Here is an 18,716-nt window from a genome sequence, read left to right as displayed (position 1 = left end):
TAGGCAGGTCTACTTAGAAGTAAGTCCCATTTTATTCAATCAGGTTTACTCCCAGGAAAGAATCCTTAAGATTGCCGCCTATATGTGTTCATGCATGTTTGTATTTATATATGGCTGCAGAGATATGAGGTGCTGGTGTTATTTATTTATTTTATTTGTTTATCCTGCCATCCCCGCACAGGCAGGCTCAGGATGGATTACACTCAATAAAGACATTACAATATAATTTACACTTTAAAATAATTTAAAATAACAATAGCAAACAGGCCAATATAAATATTTAAAAAAATATAAGACAGCAGCACTCAACCAATAGGAGGTAATCGATCTACCACCTACTATCACTTTAAAAGGCTAGGTGGTGGATGCCTCTAATGGGGAGGGCTCCGATCTCCTCTGTTCTGTTCAGCCGGTGGAAGCTTAGCCCAGCCTCAACCATATGCCTGGCAGAACATCTCCATCTTACAGGCCCAGCAGAGGGATAGTAAATCCTGCCCCGCCCTGGTCTTATCAAACAGAGAGTTCCACCAGGTTGGAGCCAGGACTAAAAAGGCTTAACATTCACAGTGGGCACCTAAACTATAGTCTATAGGAATTATTTTCTTTGCTGTCATGATCCTAAGTGTATTTATCCAGGAAAAAACCCCACTCACCTTTGTGGAATTTACTTCTAAGTAAACACTGTTACTAACCTTCCAGGTCTTTCCTCTCCCATTTTAGCATCTTTCTGATAAGGTTTTAGATGCAGTGTGCATTCTAATAGATGGTTACACATGTTGGTTAGGGTAATAGATCATCATGCTCAACCTCTTAACTACTGGAGTTTACAGAGGGAATAGAATATTCTATTATTGCTGTGTTTGGAAATGGTTACTAGCAAAGGTACAGCTGAATCTTGTCTTTCACCTCTGCTGGTGCAAGTAGAGGTGCCACAACTGTTCCATAGTATTGTGTGAAACAGCCAGGACAGGGGTTGCCAACAGGCTGGGAGAAAAGTGTCTTGTCTCTTCAATACAGGTTTTATGTGTTGAAATGGCCAGCTGAAGCGTTTCATGGCATAGAGGTAAATAACATCCCATTATGCTTTTGTTAAAGGAACAGGAGACCTTTTTGTTCAGGCATTTGGCAATAAGGACACAGAAGTGTTTGCTTTTCAACATGGGGGAAATTCTCTTCTGCATCTCCTAATCAGCATAAGGCTGTGGTTGTGCGGTTTGGAGCTCAGTGCCAGCTGGACAGGGATGGCAGGACAGCAGGAGCAGATTTGCTCTGAGCCAGCCATAAAGCTGTTCTCTGTATGGGTGATTCCTTTTATCCTGATGTGACAGAGGTGATCAGTGCTGCTGTTCTGTTGCAAAGGTGAGGGATGTTACTGAAGCAGAGACTGAGGTCCTCTTGTGTTGGTACTGGGAGACTTGATCACAATCCCTGTGCTTTTTGCATCAGGGCATAGGATCGTGGGTTTTGTGCAGAAGTAGGAATAGAACATCTTCAGTGCAATAACAATTTTCTTATAGTCACCCCCTTATTAATGGAAGTGAATGAGGTACCAGTATACACCGGTAGCCCAAAAGTCCCCATCTCTCTGCTATCTAAACCCTTATTTATGTATATAAGAAATGTTCCAGTCCTCAATCCATTTTTCCTGAACACTTGAATGTCATTCATAGGGACAACTGTACAGTTGCTGTGAGGAAATCACTTTACATTACAATTCACATAAGACAAAAAAACTTCTCATCTTGACTGTATGGATCAATGTTTTTGTTTTATTTTTGTGTCAATTTTTTTGAACATTTGTTTTAAATTGTTGTAAGTAGCTTCAAGAATGAGGCGACAATTTACAGATGATCTAAATAATAAATTTTCTTCGGTTTATTTTACTTTAACTGTATTATTTACTTCATTTGTATATCGCTTCCTCTTTAATGGATACCCAAAGTGGCTTACAACATCCTCTTCTCCATTTTTATTCTCACAACAACCCTGTGAGGTAGGTTAGGCTGAGAGTTTGTAACTGAACTATAGACTAGTTGTCCAAATAAATATACGAAAGAAAAAGGGAATATTTAAATGTGTCTTGTAAAACATGGAATAGTCTTGGTTTGAAAAGAATTTTGTGAAGTGTAATTAAAGTTGCTAGATGATTGCTTCCAAAGAGCATTTCAGTGCTATTTTCTGAGATACTTCTGTGTTCTTAAAGAATTTCATAGCATTCTATATGTGATAATGCTCTAGAATTTATTTATTTCATTTTTACCCACCCTTCCTCCAAGGATATCAGGGCAGTATACATTTGTCTTTTTTATTTAACCTTCACAACAATCCTGTGAAGTAGGTTAGGCTGAGAGCGTCTAACTGGCCCAAGGTCACCCAAGTGAATTTCATGGCAGAGTGGGGATTTGAACTTAGGTCTCCCAGACTCTATACCAAGCTGGCTTTCAGAATAATGTGTATTGTTTAAAATTAGGAGCACTTTGTTACATTTCTATAGAGGTATAAAGAGACATATCTGATATTACTTCATACCACATATAGTGCATTAGTCACCTTTTTCAAACTCTATAGTCCATTGGAAACATGGCTTAGTAAAGTATTCAGTAAGTCCCATTGATGGCAGCCTTAATTTAACTTGCTGTGCACAGGATGTAATTTAAAACGCAGGATGAGTCTGTGTGGAAAACACTGATTCGTTCACACGTATCCTCAATTCAAGAGAAATGTTCGAGCCAGTAAATATATACCCAGGTTCAAGCTTGCATTTTTAAAGTACCATCAGTATTAGAAATAAAAAGAATAGACCTCTTAACCATAACTATGTTTATTGAATGTACACTAATGCTATCATCAACTTAATAATTTTAGATCATTATGAAGTACCTGTTTTGTAGAACTAGGTATCTGTTGATGGAATCATAAGAACACTTTCCTGGGAGAAAACACGATACAGTAGCCTTCAGTAGGATTCTGGGTAGAGCTGTTTAGGATTGTGCAAATGTGTTACTTTAATTTGGATACATGAAAACCTACAAGCAATTGTTTAAGAAATAGGCTATTATTTCTCAGTGTATATGTGCTGTACTCCAGATGCTGCAGAAAAAAGGCCCTGATCCAAAACCTAAACCTCTATAATCAAGGTTCTTACGTTCATGTTCATGTTTACAACAGAGAAATGATTATTATTATGCTTTGTAATTGACTAATACATCTTTTGTTTTTTAAAAAAATATATGTGATTGTTTGACACATCCAGGCAACCTAGTATATACAATGGACTCCTAGTATTTCTACTAAAATAATTTTATAACCGTTTTATTTAAGCAGAAAATTGTGTTTTGATAGAGGAAAAAAGAGTTTAGTGACCTTAATATGTCTTTTTAGTAACTACTAGTAAAGAAACATTGAAAAGTGACATAGTTGTGCAAAATGTTAATCAGGAAGAAACATATGTGTAACTGTAACATTACTGTAACATTTATTGAATCGCTTTGGAGGTAGATGAAAATGAGATACGACGATAATCTTAGTACCCATATTGCCTTTCCTGCAGAAGCCTCTTGTTCGGCTCTATTTTTTCCCAGTTGCCCTCCCCATTGAGTCTGGGACTCTCAAAACGGACTGCCTTTCTTTCCCATTGACTTTCCATTGTGGAGCTTTGCAACAAAAAGTAGGATCCAAACTATGTTTCCTGCTGTCCAATGAGAGCCGCCGTCTTGGCCACAATTCTAATTGGTTTGCTGTGTCTCACGGTAGCCAATCAGCACATTACTTTAACAACCAATGGGATGTCGAGGTTTCGACCAATCATTTTAGAGATCCGGAAAAACGGCCTTTGTGTCAGTTGGCGTCATGGCGCTGGCGGAGGTAGACGCCAATAGTTCCGCGCGCTATGTCTCTGTATTGTGAGGTCATGACGTCGTGGGCCTCCTCCCTCTATAAAAGCAGTGTCTCCGCTGCGGGAGGGGACAGTTACAGGTTCGTTGCTGGAGGAGGTGGTTGTGTTTGTTGGTGCCCGGCCGATCGAAGCGGAAGTGTCGAGGGATTTTTTTTTTTCCCCGCAAGTGGTAAGTTTAATTTGGAGGTGGGAGAGGAAGGAAAAGGGTTTGCAACAATTCCTTAGCCTCTGGAGGGGCGGATTCGTGAGTAAAGCTCATTCCGTCTCGGGTTGTTTTAGTGCTACAAGAGAAGAGAATCTGATGGCTGGCTGGCGGTTTATTACCCCGTAAGGAGAAAGAGGAGCGCGGTCTTGCCGCGTTTTCCTTTTGCGCGTGGGCGGGAGTTAGCGCCCCCCCTCCTCTGCTGCTGGCTTGTTATTGGCTGGCTGCGTACCCGAGGGGAGGGGGGGCGGCCCGCTGACGACTGCTGCTGCCCCTCGGCGCTGTCCCCGGGATGCGGTCTGAAGGCTGGAGGCCGAGTGTCTCGGAGAAGACAAGATGGCGGCTGTATTGACACGTTGCGTTTTTCTTCCGCTTCTAGCAAAGTGAGGGGAAATGGCCCGTACTAAGCAGACTGCCCGTAAATCCACTGGTGGCAAAGCTCCACGTAAACAGCTGGCTACCAAAGCGGCCCGGAAAAGTGCTCCCTCTACTGGTGGCGTCAAGAAACCTCATCGCTACAGGTAAAAAAAAAAAGTGCCAGATGGAGTCATTTCAAAAGCAGGTCATTAGCAGGGCTGCCTTCCAGAGTCGGGTGCAGTAAAGCGATAAGCGTAGGATAAGCACTGGCAGAAATTGTGTCTTGTAGCCTTGTATGACTTGCTGCTTTTCTTTAATTCTCTTCTAGGCCTGGCACTGTAGCACTGCGTGAGATTCGTCGTTACCAAAAATCCACAGAGCTGCTGATTCGCAAGCTTCCGTTTCAGAGGCTTGTAAGGGAGATTGCGCAAGATTTTAAGACAGACTTGAGGTTCCAGAGTGCAGCTATTGGTGCTCTGCAGGTATAGTGATCCAACAGTTCTTGTTATATATTCTGAGAGAGGGTTGCTCACATGTCATTTGGTTCATGGCTTCTAATGTTTGTCTTTGTTTTATCTTGCAATAGGAGGCTAGTGAAGCATACCTGGTGGGTCTCTTTGAAGACACAAACCTGTGTGCCATCCATGCTAAGAGAGTTACCATCATGCCCAAAGACATCCAGTTGGCTCGTAGGATACGGGGGGAGAGAGCTTAAAAGGAAGAAGTTTTTATGGTGTTTTGTAGTAAATTCTGTAAAATACTTTGGTTTCAATTTGTGATTTTTTTTGTATGAAATTGTTTATAATATGTTACATTTGTACTTAAGTCATTCCATCTTTCACTCAGGATGAATGCTAAAAGTGACTGTTCACATAAAACTCAGTGAGCCTTGTTGCTCATTAGTGACAAGTTGCTAATATGCAGAAGGGATGGGTGATCTTTCTTACTTTTCATGCATGTTTCTGTATGTTAATGACTTGTTGGGTAGCTAAAATTGTAAGGTACTAGAATTGATATAAATGTGTACAGGGTCCTTTTTGCAATAAAACTGGTTATAACTTGATCCAAGTGTTTAACAATTGGGGCTGTTAAGTTTGACCATACATCACTGTGATAAAGAATGTGGACTTTGAGAGGGGTGAAACTACAAGTCTTAACCACAGTGTAACTTACAGTTTCCTAAAAACGTGAACCTGGCAGCTATAGAATACACTATGTGCATTTATAATAGCTATTTTATATATTGTAGTGTCAACATTTTTAAATTAAATGTTTTACATTCACTCAAGGAGTCTTGTCATTGATGTGGGGAAAACAGCCTTGTTATTTTTCTTGGCTTGTATTATCTGTAATCAAATCAAGTTAAACTTGTCCCCCTTGGTTGGTGTGCAACTTAACCCTATAGCATTAATTTCTAGTCACTGTGACTTACACTGGATAAATAGATTTTAAGGATTGCTGAGTAGCCTAGAAAGCTTATTTAGCAGTTATTTTATGGTCAAACCTGTTCTAAGTAGATCACAATAGCAACTAATTAATTTAAATTTAAAACAGCAAACTAAAATGGTCAAGCAGTAACTTACTTCTTTTTAGCAGGCTTGGCTTAAATCATGTATGCAGCCAGTCATTCTTTATGTTCCAGATGAGTTTGTGGTCATCCTATAAGTTGTTTTTATTGCTTTAACAATAATTTAAGAGATGCATTATATATATATATTGAGCTCTTATTTTCAGGAACTTCATATGCAGTTAAAGAAAATGCGCAGCTGGATGAGTTTATCTTGATTTTATTCCAAATTAATTTTGAAAATAATGTAAACATGAAAACGCAGTACAAACTCAAATCAATAAAAGGATACATTTGAAAGAGTACTTTCAGTGCAGAGTTCTAATCATCTTTATGTAGCTTCATAATCCCAAGAGTACATTTGCCAGGGTGTCACCGACTAAAACGGGGCCTTTTCAAACTCATGGGGTTCCAAAAGTAGGTCACTGCCAGAAGCCCAGGAACCAGCCCATTGCATTTCCATCAGACAAACCATTCAGTGTGTTTAAATCCAACAGCTAAAGAAACGAAAGCTCATTACTCATTGTATATATATTTTTGCTAACATTTCACCACTACCCACAGAGCAGTTACATGCTGGCTTCATAGGGGATATGCTTTTTTAAAGCATGATATTGTCTGCTTCCTGTGAGATAGTAGGGGCATGGAATGTTTATTGACAACCCTACTAGTACAGGAAGATTACATTGGGATGTTAAAACTACTTTATTAAGTTTCTTGTTCAAAATCTTGAAATGTGTGAATGTGGTGGTCACCTGAGGTCAATGTGCCTCGGCTTTCTATCCTGCTGTTGTTAAACTTCATTAATAGGGTATGTAGGACTTACTTTACCACAACATAGCCAAAGCAGTAAGTATCCTTACCAATTCTTCTAACAATTTCCTCACTTTCTTCTTCAGAATTTGATTGAAACACAAGACAGTCAAAGCTGCTGTGTTCTGGAGTCTCTGGTGAAGCGCTGTAAAATGAAGTACAGATGAGAACCTTCCACAACTGACAATGTGGCTGTTGAGGTGTAGTTCTTGGTGCTTTGTGTCTTACCCTTAGTCTCTGAGTAACATGAAATCTTAGCCCGCTTAAAAGAGGTGCTAACGCCACTAAGCTTCTAGAGATGATGAAAATAGTCAAAATGAGCATTGTTACCCAGGATAGATGGCTTGTCATTTACTCTGTCTAGTAAGAATAATCTTAATAGACACCAAAGGAAGAATGTGGTAACTGATTGTATGGAATCAGCAAAAGTCAACTAGGAATCAGTGCACTGTAGTGGTTAAGAATGTAAGACTAGGATCTGGGAGGCGTGGGTTAAATCTCCATTCTGCCAGGGAAGCTTGCTGGGTGACTGGGCTAGCCACACTCTTGGCTTAATCTACCTCAGGGTTTTGTGAGGATAAAATTTATTTTATTCAACCTCTACCCCGCCCTTCCCACAAGCAGGCTCATGGTGGCTTCCAACAAAATATATTATTAAAATACAATAAAACGTTATTACAAGTAGCATAAAACCCAGTATTAATATACAATTACACCAACAGCATAAAAATCCAGGCACCACCAAACAAATCTGGCCACTACAGATGGTAAATAGAATGATGTAAAGAAATGCAGAGTATGAAGTAAAACCAAGGCATGGCTACGAAGCTGCACATCTGTCCTAATCTAACCAGCACAAAATGTACAAATGATTTCTGACCTTAGAAATTATTGATAAGGAAAGCAGTTCCAGGGATAAAAGGGTTTTGTAGACTGCTAGCAGAATACTACATTCTGTTAAAAGATTTAACCTCAGTAATCAACATCTATCCTACACACCATGTTTATGCTGCTTCAGAGAATTACTGCTATACTGGAAGGTGGGAGTATGTATAATAAGAGCTTGTTATAATGGCTGTATTTTTTTTTAAACTTACACAATACAGAATGCAAAGAGATTGTTGCTGTCCAGACGCCGTCCCACGCAGGAGATGTCTGTATAAGAGTAGTGGAACAGAACCTGCTGATGACAAAAGTGTTTCAGTAAACTATTGGCATAGAACTGTTTGCTAAATACTAGGATACTACAGCTGATAGCCCATCACACGAAAATCAGTGTTTCTTCGTAGGTATACATGTTGAGAGGCAGTATGGTGTTGTGGTTACATTAGGATTTGGGAGGCTGATTCAAATCCTTACTTTGACATAGAAGCTTGCTGAGTGACTTAGCTAGTCACACATGCTCCTAACCCACTTCACAGGGTTGTTGTGAATTTAAACCATTGCTTTTGGGTCCCCAAAGGGAGAAAGGCAGGATATGTTATAGGTATGGTGCACAGTGTACATTAGCCAAATACACATAGTAAATATTTTGGAGAAAGTTGAATATTTAAATGCAATTACAACATTTGCGAAAACAGTGGGCCGTAAAGTCTTGGATCCAGCTGAATCTACCCCTGGGTGAAAGGATTTCCACTTGCGGAGTATGACTTGCTTCACTTCAGCTCAGGTCCACTGCTCCCCCCATGCTTTTACTGGAATTGTTTTGGGTTACCAAGGAATGGGAGAAGCAAGAACTTTGCAATCTGCTGGCAAAATTCTTTCCATCAATGGAACCCTTTTGGCTGGATCCAACCCAAAACATATTCTCACCTTTGAAGAAATCTTCTGTTGTACAAGCACTTCTGTTTCTTTCACATCAAATAAAACCTCCTGGGAAAAAGGATTCAAATTATTCAATGCTATTCGTTGATTAATTAGGAAGTGGCAAAATGCCAATGACAAAATTTGCACTGATCACTTTTATTGATGCAATGCACATTTTTCCCATTTCCAGTTTTCCTTCATTCAGACTTGATGGGGCTAGGGAAAGAAATCAGGGTGACAGCCTTATTCCAATCACAGATTCAATTCTTTTTACCATTGTTTCACCACAGGAATGGTTGACCCTGAAGTTTTCACTAATGTGCCTGCTGATTGACACTATTTTTAATAGCACTAATCCTCTCCAAATATAATGATGTACAATTGGGTATATATTCAGATGGTGCTGGTTTACGCTCCAGAAAGTGCTTCATCGTCTTATGCTTATTCCTGCCTGTTGCTTCTAAACTGAGTTCCTATTCACTTCTATTACTGCAGCATTGCAATGAGACACCTGGAGTGAGAAAAGTAGACCTCCAAGAAACGAGGGTGGGACTCACCACCACTGTCAAGTGATCCCCTGCCACTGAAACTGCTAGAATAAGGCGCCCAAGAAAGCCACAGTCGATTACCAAATGGTAATTTTCCCTTTCAGGTGCAATAAACACATTTGGGGATGGGGTGTGTTTGGTATGGTTTTTGATAGCTCCTGTCTATAGACATGTCCCTGGCCATTGTGTTTTTCTGATAAAGGGGGCAGGAGGCACAGCTATGCCAGATGCACCTATTGCTGGGAAGGAGCTGTGCTGCATTGGCTGCCCATCTCGGTAACGCTGCAGCAAAGGAACGGAGGCAACCACTGTGTGTGTTTCCATAGGAGAGCGATCTTCAAAATGGCTGCTCCAGTCTGTCTCCCTGCCTTCTGGCTTGAAGCCAGAGTTTCTGGAGGTGACACTTGAGTATTCTGCAGTGGGAATCTGAGGGGTGGGATGGCAAGGAAAGCAGAGGAGTGTGACTGCCTCAGCCAGTGTTTTACACTTACGATCTTAAAAATAGGAAAGCAGGAACAATTACTGGGCCGGCTTTGGTGGGTTCTCCTATCCCTTGCAGCCTTACACAGCTTCAGCAACTGGCATGGCTCTTGCACATGGAGCAACACCACCATCTTGGCTGAAGCAAATAAAACAAGCCTGTGCTGCTTCAGCAGTAGCAATGCCACAGGTTAAAAACAGGTATGGCCCAGGTGTTTTGAACAATAGTCAAGAATCCAGTAGCACCTTTAAGACTAATCAACTTCATTGTAGCATAAGCTTTCGAGAACCACTGCTCTCTTCGTCAGATGCAGAGAGCTGTGGTTCTCGAAAGCTTATGCTACAATAAAGTTGATTAGTCTTAAAGGTGTTACTGGACTCTTGACTATTTTGCAACTACAGACTTAACACGGCTAACTCCTATGGTATTTTGAACAGGCTCAATGAGTTCTGCCACCAGAGAGAAGCTTTTACGGGATGTGATGCAAGCGCACCTCCAGCCACTTGTGTATCTGGTAACAGTTTTGTGTGACGTTACATCTGAAGAGAACGGTTTTTACAGGTACAAAGGCAGCAAGCTACTCCACTGCTGGTGCTGCGTCTTGGATACGTTAGGACCACCACTGGATGCTGACAAAGTATCAGTGCGACAGTAGTTCTGAACCATCTCAATTGCTTATTTGCCGGTCAAGACAGGCATTTAGGAAAGTCTGAGAAATGCGAAGTCAGTGGGTGGGCCACACAGAATGGAAAGGAGCCAAACTCTACAAATAGACTGAAGAGCAATAAGTTCTCATTGGGGTGATAGCAATGTCAAAATCCACACTGTCCCTAATTAAATGCCAAGGCACACAAAAGTAACAGAATGCAAACAACAGATTCAAGCTGTTTCAGAGTAACTGTAAACACAGCTGGGTTATTTGCTGCCTAAATGCCCCCCCCCTGTCTTTTGACAGCTTCATCAACCTACACATGGCGGCGGGGGTGGGAATAGACCATCTGTCTTGTGTCTGCCTAGTGAATTCAGCCTTGATTCATTCATTAGCATTTTTGTAGCATCCCAACATGAGCATAGCTAATCAATTTAGTTTCAGGTGGGAAGTCGTGTTGGCCTGTAGTAGAAGAGCAGTCCAGTAGCACCTTAAAAGGCTGACTAGATTTCCAAGGTGTGAGCTTTGGAGAGAGCACGCTCCGATGACAGGCGCTCTGACTGGAAAGCTCATACCCTGGAAATCAAGTTGGTCTTTAAGGGATCATTAATCAATGTAATCCATCACTAATCATTTTATGCCAGAGATGGCACATATTTAAGGTGAGAATTCATACAGCCAAAAGGGTGGGTGGCTTGGCAAGAGCAAGTGAGATCTGTGTGTGTTTGTGCACTTGTGTGCATGCATTTAATAGGCAGTGGATTTGAACTTGGGTCTCCTCCTCTGCACAACAACTTCATAACCAATAATCAAGAGCAAGACTTCTTTAAAAAAATACGTTTCACAAATGTGCATGCCACCCTGACCAAATTCTGACAGACACTTGCTTCCACACTAATGGCTTATGTTGGAATTGCCCCAATTTGTCCACTCAATTCTCTAATAAATCAATAGTCAACCAAGAGCATCCCACTGTCTTCTGTATTTTTCCTTGGGTTTTTTTCCAGACTTAATTTCTTTTTGAGATTTTTGAAAAATTAAAACAATGTTCAGTGCCAGCGGGCTTTGTGTGTACAATGAAAATATTCTTGAGACTTCCAAGAGCCGCTGCACCTTTACCATTCCTTCGCCTTTCAACTTATTTCCTTTGAGCATTTCCACACAGGTCGTTTGCCCCAGGTTTGGTGCAGTTTTTTTCTGCCCCCCCCCAAAGCACCATGGTACATTAATGTACTTCCCGGAGGTTCTTCCATATTCCTCTGATCTTTCCCAGACCAGCTTTTCAGTGTAGTTTTGGAGAAGACCACGGCAAAGCCTGGAAGGCTGCCATGTGGGTAGGAACACAGCAGCCATTTTTCCTACTCCTGTCTCCACAGCAGCCGTTCCCCCCTCCACCAGGGGGCTTTTTAAAAAAGGCATCCAAACATTCTGTCTCTCTACACCAGGTATCTTACATGGGGACAATCAAGTGTAGGGAGACACAATGTTAGCCGGGAAGTGTAATTTAATTTCACCTCTCTACAGGAGGGTAGTTTAAAAAGACAAGAGTCTGTGGAAATCACTCCTCAGAGGGTTTGTTAATTTTATCTTCGCCTCCCCAAAGGGGAGGTGAAATTGACACAGCCTGTGGAGGCGAAGATGAAATTAACAAACCCTCTGAGCAGCCTGCTAGCTCTGTCTTTATAAATTACCCTCCTGTACAGAGGTGAAATTGAGGCTCTGACTTTTTAAACTACACTTTGTGGCTAACATTGCGTCTCCCTACACTTGAGCATCCTGGTTTAAGACATCTCATGTAGAGAGACTCTATTGTTATAACAATCTGTGTATTAGGTTATCTGAATTCCCAGCAAAAAGTAAATATCCCCTTCTGCTGTAAATACTTAAGGGAAAGGCATATCTTTACAGCAAAAGGGGTTAGATACTTAATTTTTTTTAAAAGGAAAGGCTGAGAATTCAGAGAATCTGATCCAAAGATATTTGAAACAAAATAGCAATGTTCAGCTGACTATTTAAATGAAAAAAAAACATGATGGAGGAGAGGGAATGGATGCTGCCACAGGACTGGGGCAGAGAAACTACAGGGAGATGTGCTATGTGGAAGCATTATTCGCCCCATTGAGGAAACTTTGGTGTATTTCATTACTATAAGACCCCAAGAGGGCAAATAGCATACCCCTGAGCCTGTTTCAGGTCAGGTAAACTGCATATAGGAAGGCTGAACTCTTCTCCCTGCATATTGTGGTCCCAATCCAAACTGGGTCCCATGTGTCTGAAAACTGAGTTTCCAGCAGTGAACTTACAAATGCATAGATCACAGTAGGTCCAGCAGATCACAGTAGATGGAACAAGCATACATTATTGGTTTTAGTGGGGGGGGGAGGTTGAGGCTTTTTTCTGTTTGCTCTTCCTAATTCTAAATATTGCACATCGCACAGAAAGGGTTCAAGCGAGAATATTATTATCTCTTCTCAAATATGATTCAATACAAGCCTCTTACTACATTTCAACAAAAAATGTGCTTCCATCCCAAAAGGCTGATCAGGCTTCATAGAAAGGTGCCAAGGAGTCATTGTTTCTTTACAGAAAGCATAACCTGCCACACTAATAGTTCAAGGAACCATTATCCCCTATCCTCTGCCTTCACTGGTAAGGGCACGATGGGTGTACTTAGACTGTGTATCCTGAAATGCAGGATCCTGAGGGAAGAGAAGACACTACTGTCTCAGTAAAACCAGTTTCTGTTTTGACTCATTACTACATACAATGGATTTAGTGACTGACAAACATAACCCTAGCAAAATGATAACTCCTAAACTCTGTCACCTTGCAGAAGAGCTCAGAGAGCTCCTTCTATCAGAGGGACACCAGAACATTCCCAACTGTACTGCACCAATTCAGTTCAGACATTATTTTCTAGTTCTTCAGGTTTATAACTCATTTCAAGGATTAGCATTTGTCAAAACTACCCCTTTTGAGTTCTCCTGTCATGCTGTCTTCCGCTTGTATACATAATACTGCTTCTTACTTACCTCACAGGAGCAGGAAAAAAAGTTACTCAAGATAAGATTTCTCCACCCCACTTGCCCTACCTTCTGCAGTTACAATTAGATTCTTCACTATGTAGATAGAGAGCAGTCTACCCTCTTGTGCTATTGATTAGAAGAGACCAAAAGACTTCTCTGTGTATGCCTCAATAGGATCCATACAAGGCCTGATCTGAGGGCAGTTTGGTGTACTGAGAGCCAGTTTGGTGTAGTGGTTAAGAGCGGCGGGACTCTGGAGAACCAGGTTTGATTCCCCACTCCTCCACTTGTAGCCAGCTGGGTGACCTTGAGTCAGTCACAGCTTTCTCAGAGCTCTTTCAGCCCCACTCACCTCACAGGGTGATTGTTGTGGGGATAATAACAACATACTTTGTCAACTGCTCTGAGTAGGTGTTAAGTCATCCTGAAGGGCAGTATATAAATTGACTTGTTGTTATTATATATTCAATGTGGAAGATTTATCAATATTCAGAGTGTTTCTCTATGTCATCCAGGCTTATAGCATATTCCTATTTAAACTGTCAATTAGTAATAAGGAATCCATTAACAATGGTCAACCAGTGCAGTAGCGAGGATCGCTGGCACCCGGGGGCAGCTCCAGGGCTATTGGCACTCCTGCGACCACTCATACGCACGAGCGAAGTACGTGCACGCACACCCGGACTATGTGATGATGTCACTTCATCACGAGCAGCCTCCCAGTCCTCCTGCTCAGCCTCCAGCGCTGCTGCCACCAGCTCCACAGAGTGCGCTCCTGGCCAGCAGCCATGCCTGGCACCCCGTTTGTCAGTGCCAGGGGCAAGTGACCCCCCTTCCCTCCCAGATCCGGCCTTGTGGTCAACCTCTATTCTGCTTTCTTAAACTTAAGAAATCAGCAATGAAGATTAAGCCAATCATTTGAAACTTTGGAAATAAACAGGGATACATCTAACAACCCATACTTTAATCTCCAAACACTGAACAGCTGTCACAAAAAACTTACCTGTGGTGGTAAATGTTTGTCTAAAACCATTGGGATGCCATGGTCTAATACTTCTTTGCCTCCATGCTAAAAGTAGAATCAGAAAGATGTAATAATAGATCAACAATAAAAAGATAAACAACCCTCCCTTCTCTATCCAGACTCATTGCCTTACCTTTCCAACGTTGACTTGGCCCAAGTACCGCAGATTGTACAGCAACCTGAGAAGAAAATAGTCAAAATAATCAGGCCAGGAAGTTTATGAACTTTGACAAGGTATAGATTGGCTCTGGCTACATATTACAGCCATTTGATTTTACAGAACACCTTTCCTAAATGGTTCTGAACACACCACTAAAAACAACTTAATGGGCAGTGAGAACTTCACTGGCATAGATACTCCTAGTAAAGCATGCATATGCAGAGATCATTATTTCTGACTGGCGCATGCACATTTAAAGGACTTTTCTCCCTTGGCATACTATAGATGCAAGAGGTGATAAAAAAGATGGAATCCACTCTTCTAGCTATAATGGCTTGGATTCAAAAACTCTTCTCCCAAATAACAATTCTTCCTTCAACAGAGAGCCACAGCTCTCTTCGTCAGATCCATCTGATAAAGAGAGCTGTGATTCTCGAAAGCTTATGCTACAATAAAGTTGTTTAGTCTTAAAGGTGCTACTGGACTCTTTACTATTTTGCTACTACAGACTAACACGGCTAACTCCTCTGGATCCTTCAAAAGACTAAGTTTTCCTTTGAAAAAAAGAGGTTTTCCTCCACTGGAGGAAGACTCATATTGGAGAAAGAGTCTTCCCAAGTGGAAAGGAGTTACTGGATCCAATCAATCATGGGCAAAGTAACCAGGTAAAGGTGCAAGTGTATAAACCATGGTATAAAAAGTAAAATATTAATTGGACCTGTATTTCCAGCAATTCCTCCACAACATGGAGTAAGCATTTTGAATCAGGAAGACAGACTTGTTGGCACGCACGCACGCACGCACACATGCACACACCACCACCAACAACAATGGAGGTAGAACCCTTAAGCAAGTTTGACCTTGGATATGCTTTTCCTCACCTCCCACCTTAATGCGCTTACATGTCTTTCTCCTCCAACCCTCTATATACAGTTGGGAGAGGCGCAGCATGCAGCATGCATTCCAAATTTGGTGTAGGGCTTCGCTTTTAATTTCCCAAAGATGATTAGAAAGATGGCACGTTGAGGTGATGCGGCTTTGTCTCCTGAGCTCTATGTTTAACTGACCAGTTACGGGTAAAGATCTTGAAGAAAACAGCCCAAGAACCATCAAGCCCCAGCTCGGTTACGAGACGGCATTCAGAGTTAACACCAACAGGCCCACTGATGCTAACATGCTAAAACTTGCAGTCATTCTGTCGTCGCTCTGAGATCCCTACCTGCCCCCCTGCAGGATACGACCTACATTTTCTTCTTTGTGTCCATGTTTATGCTGGAGCTGAAAGTTGGGGATTTGCTCCTGGATAACTTTCAGGTACGGCAGCAGCGGCTTGTATAGCCCTCCATCGTGCCATTTCCACCTAATTATTTGGAAGCTCAGTGGCTTGCCCTTTAGTTTCTGTAGCACAGTTCCTGCCTGAAAGGAGAGAGAGAGAGATCTGGTTCATTGGCCAGGAAGGTCTTTCATCACTCATCAGACTGTTTCCATCCCATTTCATGTATAACGATGTGCGCTATCAATGAGCCCTATAGAAGAATTGAGGCCTGTTCACTTTTCCAGAGATACCCCCAGCTCTTAGGTATCACAAGGTAACACTCCCCAGTGTTACCTATGAACAAAAAAGTATCAGATCCAAAGCTCCACGAGTGCTCCTGCATCACTTTCAGCCAGCCACACCTACTGCCTCCCTTATCTAACTTCTGTTTGGCCTTGTTTTGATATGATAAAAGCCAAGCATTCAAAGTAGTCAATTAAGGACAAGTTCTGCTGTGAGTTGGGCATCAGGTTCCTTACCTTATCTACAGTGGCTGAACTTACCCAGAAGCAGCAAAAGAAAGGCAAACAGCATCAGGATATTCTGGAAGCTCTTCCTGTTGCTTTATATGGCTCACACACATTGGGGTATATACAGTCACACACTTCCTGTGACAGAACAGCATTTCCACTCATGGAAGAGGGGCAGTGATTTCCACGGATTCCCCCATACAATTGTAAACCACTACTTTGACCCTTTATGCTGTTTGTAAGGATGTACTGACCCCCAGAACAACATTTGGGGGGCTCTGTGGGCTGCAGCAGCAAAGTTCTGCTCTGCAAAGAGCACCAATGGATGGATACACCCCTATGTCAAGGAATATAGTCCCTGTTTTTCCCCCAGAAGGACCAGGGCCAGGCCAGGCCAGGTGTCACGGTCAGGGCTGGGGTTCCCACTTGGGAGGGCGCTGGGCTGAGCAGGAGGCAGAAAGCGAGAGTCCAAAACGCACTGGGGTCAAGAGCCAAGGAGTCCGTCCATCAGGGGAGCAAGCAGAGGAGAGTCAGAGAGCTGAGCCAAGGTCTGAAAGCCGAGTCAGTTGCACGCAGAGACAGGCAAGAGGTGGTCGAGGGTGACGCCGAGGTCAGGACACAGGAGGTCTATCCGAGCGAGGGCAGGGTACAAGGCAGGGGTGAAGCTTCCAGGAGCTGAGCTGCTGGGCACAAGGAGTGGTGAACGACGTTGCTCCCACGCTGGGCTCTGCCCAGCGTCTTCCTTATAAGCTCAGCGAGGCATAAGAGAATGAGGCTCAGGTGTTTCTCCTTCACTTGATTGCCTCGTCCTCAGCGTTCAGCTCCGCCCGTCGCTGCACTTGCAGGCGCTCACTCTTCCATCGTTCCCAAACCGCCTCTTTTGCCTGAGCCTTCCGCCTCACCGCTGGCTTGCAAGGCTTGGTTCTCCGAGGTGCCAGTTGCTCCTCCTCCCTGCGCACCCCCTCCTCTTGCGCTGAGGGACCAGGTTGCACTGAGGGGCTGGGTTGCTGGTTGCCGGACGGCTCTTCAGGGGCTGCGGGCGGGTCTCCCACAGGTTCTTCCAGCTCCTCGGATCATCAGTGGGTAGTGCGCCCAGCCGATGCAAGTCTCCAACACCATCCCCCCCGAAGGCCCCTCCCCTGCGAACGACCTGGAGGGCCTGGCTTGTCAGGGTAAGTTCGATGGAACTGCCAGAGGAGACGGGGGCATGGAGGTTACTTGCAGGTTCCCAGGTCCTGTCGTCTGGTCCATATTCCTTCCACTCCACCAGATACTGGAGCTGGCCCCCGTGCCAACACGAATCCAGGATCTGGTCCACCTCGTACTCTTCCTGGCCATCAACCAGTACATGTAGTGGTGGTGGTGGCCAATCGCGGAGTGGGTGCGGGGGTGCTGTTGGAGTGAGGATGGACCAGTGGAAGACTGGGTAGATCTGAAGGGTCGGGGGTAACTCGAGGCGGAACGCCACTGGATTGACCTGCTCCACTATTCGGTAGGGCCCGATGAACCAATGGTCCAGTTTTCGGGAAGGGCGTTGGGACCAGATGTGCTTGGTCGATAGCATTACCAGGTCGCCTACTGCAAAGACCTCTCCCTTCCGGTGGTGTCGGTCCGCAGCGACCTTATATGCCTGTTTGGCTTGCTCTCATAGTACCTGGTGTAGAGCTTGGAGTTCCTGTAGGAAGGCGTCCACCGCCGACCAGTTTGAGGGAAATACCGGGGGTGGTGTCCGTAACTGGCCAGGAAAGAAGTCTGTCGGGTCGAGGAGTGGACAGAGTTGTTCTATGCAAACTCTGCCAAGGGTAGGAGGCCAGCCCAGTTGTCCTGCTGGTAGTTGGTATAGCAACACAGGTACTGTTCCAACGTGGCATTTATTCGCTCCGTTTGCCCGTCGGTCTGCGGATGGTGCGAGGAGGACAGGTGGACGCGGGTGCCCAGGAGGGTCTGGAGAGCTTGCCAGAAATGGGAGATGAACTGTACCCCTCGATCCGAGATCAGGTGCTGTAGGATTCCGTGTAAGCAGAAGACATGTTGCAGGTACAGGCAGGTGACTTCCGTGGCTGTTGGCGGTGCGGGACAAGGGACGAAATGTGCCATCTTGGTGAGGAGATCCACTATGACCGTGATGCAGGTATGCCCCTGCAACAGGGGAAGGTCGGTGACGAAGTCTAAGAAAATCGACTCCCAGGGTCTTGTTGGGGTTGGCAGGGGCTGCAACAGACAGGCTGGTTTCCCAGGCACATCCTTGGCACGGTGGCACACCTTGCAGGACTGGATATACTGGGCTACATCACCCTGTATCCGTGGCCACCAGAATTCCTGGGAGAGGAGGTGTAGGGTCTTGTAGCACCCAAAGTGTCCCACAGTGGGAGTGTCGTGAGCCAGCTGTAGCACCTCCCGACA

The 18,716-nt window shown here is 43.6% G+C and overlaps 2 protein-coding genes across 9 annotated transcripts in view; one reads left to right on the top strand and one right to left on the bottom strand.

The window, feature by feature from the left end:
* Positions 1-3,888: 3,888 nt before the first annotated feature.
* LOC129328398 (histone H3.3A) lies at positions 3,889-5,737 on the top strand. Its single transcript, XM_054977440.1, has 4 exons — positions 3,889-4,064; positions 4,477-4,618; positions 4,783-4,936; positions 5,041-5,737. The coding sequence occupies exons 2-4, from the start codon at positions 4,491-4,493 to the stop codon at positions 5,167-5,169; spliced, it is 411 nt and encodes a 136-aa protein (XP_054833415.1). The 5' UTR covers positions 3,889-4,064; positions 4,477-4,490; the 3' UTR covers positions 5,170-5,737.
* A 485-nt stretch (positions 5,738-6,222) lies between these two features.
* The window catches only part of LOC129328396 (uncharacterized), a 46,859-nt gene continuing 34,365 nt past the window's right edge, over positions 6,223-18,716 (bottom strand). For 3 of the 8 annotated variants that reach the window (XM_054977437.1, XM_054977439.1, XM_054977433.1), the window contains 7 exons: positions 15,748-15,944; positions 14,502-14,547; positions 14,348-14,413; positions 8,647-8,706; positions 7,932-8,017; positions 6,885-6,979; positions 6,223-6,518 (listed from right to left, as the gene is read on the bottom strand). In XM_054977437.1, the coding sequence (XP_054833412.1) occupies positions 6,484-6,518; positions 6,885-6,979; positions 7,932-8,017; positions 8,647-8,706; positions 14,348-14,413; positions 14,502-14,547; positions 15,748-15,944 (585 nt within the window). In that variant the 3' untranslated portion in view covers positions 6,223-6,483. The remainder of the gene's footprint in view (positions 6,519-6,884; positions 6,980-7,931; positions 8,018-8,646; positions 8,707-14,347; positions 14,414-14,501; positions 14,548-15,747; positions 15,945-18,716) is intronic. The other 5 variants (XM_054977434.1, XR_008596872.1, XR_008596873.1 and 2 more) reach the window with 5 other exon arrangements.

The sequence above is a fragment of the Eublepharis macularius genome, chromosome 4 (assembly GCF_028583425.1).
Source record: "Eublepharis macularius isolate TG4126 chromosome 4, MPM_Emac_v1.0, whole genome shotgun sequence".
Taxonomy (NCBI): domain Eukaryota; kingdom Metazoa; phylum Chordata; class Lepidosauria; order Squamata; family Eublepharidae; genus Eublepharis; species Eublepharis macularius.
The sequence above is the reverse complement of the archived record's forward strand: the minus strand, read 5'-3'. Positions and strand labels throughout refer to the sequence as shown.

Coding starts and splice junctions, on each gene's coding strand:
- LOC129328398 (XM_054977440.1), top strand. CDS start 4,491: ATGGCCCGTACTAAGCAGACTGCCCGTAAATCCACTGGTGGCAAAGCT. Junction 4,619..4,782: donor AAGAAACCTCATCGCTACAG/GTAAAAAAAAAA, acceptor ATTCTCTTCTAG/GCCTGGCACTGTAGCACTGC. Junction 4,937..5,040: donor CAGCTATTGGTGCTCTGCAG/GTATAGTGATCC, acceptor ATCTTGCAATAG/GAGGCTAGTGAAGCATACCT.